The following is a 6,000-nucleotide window of genomic DNA, read 5'->3' on the forward strand; positions in this document are numbered from 1 at the left end:
TAGTACCATAATTTAGCTTATTTCCACTGATGGACATATAAGATATTCCCAGGGTTTTTTTTTTTTTACAAGCAATATTAAATTGAACATCCTTGTGTATAAAATATTGTTACTAACAAGGCAATGGTAGTGTAATATATTGGCATTATTTAGTATGCCAATGTATTGGTTGTTACAAATACCATTAATGAACCACCTCTATGATTTATTGAAATTCAGCAGGAACAAGAGGTAGAGAGTACAGGGAATGATATTCCAAAGCTTGAGGAAGATAAGAGTATAAATGTGGAGACTGGAATGTGGAGGGTACACTGTAAGGCAGTTACTTCCAGACCTGGGTGTGCATCATAGGCAACAAAGAAGCTCTTAGGTCTTGGGTGGGATCTCAGGATATGTATTTTGAAAATGCTCCTCAAGAGATAGGCAGCCAGCTTTGGCTCAGTCAGCATATAGGGACCACTGCTTAAAGTCTCTGTGAAGTAGTAAAATTGTACCAGCCTTGAAATCTGGTGGGGTTTTTTTTCCTTTTTCTTTTTGGCCGCACAGCATGCGGGATCTTAGTTCCCAGACCAGGGATCGAACCTATGCCCCCTGCAATGGAAGCAGGGGTCTTAACCACTGGACCGCCAGGGAAGTCCCCCAGTCTTGAATTCTGGACTGAGATTGTCTTTATCCCATTGCCCATTAGAGTGTTTTTGAATGTTTTTCTATAAAGAGGTGACCTTGGGGATATGGTAGTTTCCTTCAGGGGTATTATCTGATGATGATGTCCAAAAAGAACTGAAGGGGGCTAGACTTGGGAACCAAGCGTTAGGAAATTACTTTATTGATTTAGGAGTAATAGGGCCCTGGAGTGGGAGGATGGCATTTGATGGGAAAAAGCGTATCAGTGAAAGACATCAAGAAAGCAGCACAGAATTGGATGTGTAGAGAGCATGATTAAAGATGTTAGGCATTTGCAGTGGTTGACTAGGAGACTGATAGAACTAGTGATGGAAATGGGGAGATAAGGAGGGTTTGGGAGGTAAAATGTTAAATTTGGTTTCAGTTGTACTGAGTTTGAGGTGAGCTATCCAAAGTAAAAGTCCAGGAGGCTTAGGGAACAATTTTGCCTAAAGGTACAAATTTGAGTTTTTGGTATAGAAGTGATGCTGAAGGAGCAGGTAGCATGAGAATTCCTGAGGAAAATGGTAACAAGTGAGTAAGGTGTTTCCCAAGATCTGGATTTTAGGCAGCATTCATAAAAACCCAGGAAGAAGAGGAGATGGGGAGGGAGGCAGAGAACTAGGCAAAGCAGAGATTTGTGATGTCCCAACCTTCCTTTATAGCCCCACGTAGGTCGAGTACTAAAGTGAGTACTCAGGAGTAATCCTTTGTTGGAATAAGTTTTATCACCTATTGTCTGTGATCATTGCATTGTAATTTGATTGTGCTGTTAGTTATTCTCTGAAATAACAATTGTCATTGGACTCCTTTATTTTTCCTTCTCCCTCAACACACCCCCAAAATACAACAGCTGTGCAGAATCGGGATGCTGCCTGGTACCAACTGCTGATGGCACCGCTCAGTGAGGATCAGAGGAGGGCGCTACAGGAGGTGTACACACTGGCCGAGCACCGAAGGACGGTAGCAGGTCAGCCAGCATGATTTCTAGATCGGAGTGCATGTGTCAGAGTGCCAGTAGTCAGCTTCTGTTCTACGAGCCTGGTGGCACCTAAATACTGTTCTAAAAATTGTTAGAGGGCTTCCCTGGTGGCGCAGTGGTTGAGAATCTGCCTGCTAATGCAGGAGACACGGGTTCGAGCCCTGGTCTGGGAAGATCCCACATGCCACGGAGCAGCTGGGCCCGTGAGCCACAGCTGCTGAGCCTGCGCGTCTGGAGCCTGTGCCCCGCAACGGGAGGGGCCGCGATAGTGAAAGGCCCGCGCACCGCGATGAAGAGCGGTCCCCGCACCGCGATGAAGAGTGGCCCCCACTTGCCGCAACTAGAGAAAGCCCTCGCATGAACCGAAGACCCAGCACAGCCATAAATAAATAAATAAATAAATAAATAAATAAATAAATAAATAAATTTAAAAAAAAAAATGGTAAAGCATTAACAGGAAGATTTAAAAAAAAAAAATTGTTAGAGGCCAACCTTTCAAGATAATAAGGAATTATCATTATTGTATGATCTTTTTAATCATTCGTGATATCTTAGCTCTGTGAAACACCATGTGTTAACGTGTCTTTAGTGGTGTTCTTATTCACACCCTTATCCTATTTTGGAGCCAAAGGTAAGATGTAAAGGTTGGGATGAATCTTGCTGAGGGAGAGTTAATCAGCTGGGTCACCGACCTAAACATCTACACAACAGATGGGTCAAAAGCATTTTATGAGTTCTTGCAGGGAGCTTGTATTCCTAGAAATGAAATACTCTCCATTTCTATTTGTTGGGCTTTGTGTGTTGGTGATTCTCATTGATTTTCAGTTTTTGAGCTGGAGAAATTATTTTACACAGACGTTATTATGGTCACTCCTAGAAAATTAATGGAAGATTTTGTAATTACAAAAGTATTTTAGTGGGGAACATCATGGAGTAGGAATCTAGAGTTTAGAACCCAGGTTCTTCTGCTTGGATTTAGGCTTTAAGTCCTGTACAGATTCTGTATCGGCCCTCCTGATGTGAGAAGTCAGTGTGCCCTTTCAGCAATAGACACTAGCTTTGAGTCTTGTTTTTATTTTGCTCAGTTTTAGCAAATAGTCTTTCCAAGATAGAAAATATAACTACAGTCTTCCTTCGCTATCTGTGGGGGGGATTGTTTCCCTGACCTGCCTTGGATACCAAAATCTGAGGATGCTCGTGTCCCCTGTTAAAATGGTGTGGTGCAGTGGGCCCTCTGTATCTGTGTGTTTCGTATCTGCTGGTTCCGCATCCCCAGACACCAAGACGATGGTACTTACTGACACAGGTTTATTAAAGGCTAATGTTCAGTTGGGCAGAATAATTAATACCACGATTCACATTCCTTCACAGTACTAACTCTAAAGAATCTGGCTCCTTTGAGGTTATTTCCAACTTTGTCACCTTAAATACTCTTCTCTTTTCACCCCTTTCTCTTGGCAAATGCTAGAGGCAAAGAAGAAGATTGAACAACAGGGAGGCTTCACCTTTGAAAACAAAGGAGTCCTCTCTGCATTTAACTTTGGGACTATGCCCACCAACAACTGAAAGAAGGAAGATCAACCGACCAAATGTCATCGCTACATGGTACGTCAGCCGGAAGGAGAGGGTCAAGGGGAGCCGGGGCTGCTTTTTGTGCCACCTGCTGTGCCAGTTACTGCCTGGCGCCCGGCAGCACCTTTCTCCACCCCTGCATCCCCTTCGACCTTTCTCACCCTGAAATATATATTTTAAGCAGCTACTGTAATGTACGAAATTAAAGAACAACAAAATCATTGGACTGCAAAGGACAAAGCATATGCTCCAAAGGATGAGTGACCAAGGTGGTTTTAGAGGATTGGATGGAATTGCACGTCTCAGGTTTTGCCATGCAGAATCAATGGATTTATGCGAATAACAGTGCCTTCTGTTGTACATGAATTATCTGAAAAAATTTTTTTGGAGTGCATTGCAATTTTTTTTAAGGCATAAAACATATTTCTAGATAAATGTAAACCTTGGCTATATGTTGACTTATTCTGCATTTCACTATGTGAATTTACTGTTAGGAAGTTAGCTACAAGTCACTCTGGTTTCAAAATCATCACTGCTCCCCTTGCTCCCCACTGCTGCTGGGGGCTTTCTTCAGGGGTTGTACAATATGCACTGGCTCTGGTTTTTCATAAGGTGTTTTTTCCTAAAGATGTGGCTTTCCTAGGAAGTGTCTTATTCTCTCTTCCATCATATTTTTCAGCCCTGAAAGGGGTGGCATTTCTTTTGAGTCAGCCTGTATGAATATCGATTTCATTCATAACCTAATAAGTTCAGGACTCAAAAATTTCTTGGCAGCAAGTGGCAGGGACTCTTTCGTCACTGGAATTAACAATCAGTCCAAGTATATTCTGAATCATGTACTTACTTATGCAATTAATTGACAGTTATACTAAAGCACAGTGGACTTCTATGAGAAAGGTGCTACATAAGCACACTGTCTTTCTGGATGGGGGCTTGCATTTTCAGTAACTTATCATTCCAGCTGTGTTGGACCCGGGTCCAAAACATTTTGTAACAGTATTTTTTATCTAGGAAAAAGACCCAAGTAAATCTAACTTTTTGCTTTCTCACACATCTGAATTTTCTCCTATCTAATCTGTCCTAGTTTTTATTATAGCTCAGTTTGGCTTCTTATATTTTTCAAGGGCTGGGGATATCAGTCAGCTGCACTCTGACATGGTAATGACGCAAGATAGCCCATGATAAATATTGCAGATGGAGGTTACAGCTGTTTTTCTGAACTGATTCAACACCAGAACATGGGTCACAGTGTTTTCATTCAGTAAAGTGAAAGTGGATTTTCAGAATTTAATATATTTCCGGATATGATAACAGTAGTCCGTTTTTGTGAAATGTTTGCAGCTTATATTTTCCATAAGTCACTGGAGGAATTTTCTCCAGGTGCTTTCTATATTACCATCCCTTGTTAATATGAACTCTTTTTAGAATTTTAGGTTATTTAAGTAGTTTTTTACAGAAGTAGCCCAAGAAGCCATGAGTTTCAGAGTTAAATGATCCTCTGCTTTCTTCTGCCCCCTCTTCCCAAGGCATTGATGCTGAATGTGCCAGCTGGCGGTTAGAAGAGAAAGATGGCATGGGGGAGATTGTAGACATCTTAAGCTTTGAAGCTCTTCTTTTTCTCCTCATGTCCCAAATGGTTTAATTTTAACATAAGTAACATGCCTTCACACTGGACTGTAAAAGGCATGTGATTTTTTTTTTTGTGATGTATTGTCTTCTGCAGTATTAAAGGGAAAGAAGTGTTAATGTGTATCATCCTATCTTGTTTTTGAAGCCAGGGTAGTTGTACAGTTTTGTTACCAGCAGTGCTAACCTGAATGTGATATGATTACCTTGGAAAGGCAGGAACTCATATGAATGTACTGTAAAATAAAATGCGGACTGATTCCCAGGATCCTGAACTCCTCTGTGTGAAATGTTTTCTAAAATGTGGAGGTGCTTTATGCAGGTGATAAAAACCCATCAGTGTGTGTTTTCCTGACTCCTGGGGACCTGGAGCAAGGTCTGGGAGGGTAACAAGGGCTCATCAGGAATAGCTAAAGACTGGGGAGTGGTTGGGGGCTAGAGCCCGTCTCATAAACCAAGTTATCCAAATAAGAGCTGCAGAAGCTCTGAAAAAGCAAGGTCATTCAACCACATCAGGACCTTGAAGGAAAGGAGAAAATGCCTGAGGTGGAGCCATTTTCTGATGGGCTGCCATCAAATTAGGAGTGGAATGGTAAGTGCTGGCCTTTTGATTCTCAAATGTTTACCTAGCATGACAATAAGCTCCTCCTCCCCACCTCTAATTTATGTTAAGACCACACTGAACCAGTAAATTGTTAATCAGTGAAAATTCTAAAGAAAGAAAACAATGAAATTATGTCATTTATTTAATATAGTGAATTATAGTCCAGTTTTCTATTCAGCAGGGGAGACTGAAAATTGTAATAAATGTATGGAGGAAATCAAGGAGAACTTGGCCATGTGATCAGAGACCACCAGCATTTGTATGTATGTATACATGTGTGTAGGCACGTGTTTTATCTATAAAAAAAATCATTTCAGATAAGCCTTAAATGGTAACCCTTCCTGTCCTCGTTTCACTCTCTCCATCGAGATCAGTGTACGAGTGGGTTGGAAACTTCTCAGACAGTCCACGAGTGAGTAAGGCCACACAATCAATGAAAAAAAGGTTGGGCTATGTTTTTAGGAAGAAGCATAAACGGCGCAACTGTGGCTGATCCTGTAGAGGTGTGTATGCAACAGAACTTTGAGTGGCTGGGCAGTAGGAGAGTCTGGGG

The 6,000-nt window shown here is 41.6% G+C and overlaps 1 protein-coding gene across 2 annotated transcripts in view; it reads left to right on the top strand.

Annotated features, from left to right (window-relative positions):
- The window catches only part of IPO8 (importin 8), a 70,033-nt gene extending 64,922 nt beyond the window's left edge, over positions 1 to 5,111 (top strand). For both annotated transcript variants that reach the window (XM_057557064.1, XM_057557065.1), the window contains exons 24-25: positions 1,517 to 1,633; positions 3,114 to 5,111. In XM_057557064.1, the coding sequence (XP_057413047.1) occupies positions 1,517 to 1,633; positions 3,114 to 3,211 (215 nt within the window). In that variant the 3' untranslated portion in view covers positions 3,212 to 5,111. The remainder of the gene's footprint in view (positions 1 to 1,516; positions 1,634 to 3,113) is intronic.
- Positions 5,112 to 6,000: the final 889 nt, after the last annotated feature.

The sequence above is a fragment of the Balaenoptera acutorostrata genome, chromosome 11, assembly GCF_949987535.1.
Source record: "Balaenoptera acutorostrata chromosome 11, mBalAcu1.1, whole genome shotgun sequence".
Lineage (NCBI taxonomy): Eukaryota > Metazoa > Chordata > Mammalia > Artiodactyla > Balaenopteridae > Balaenoptera > Balaenoptera acutorostrata.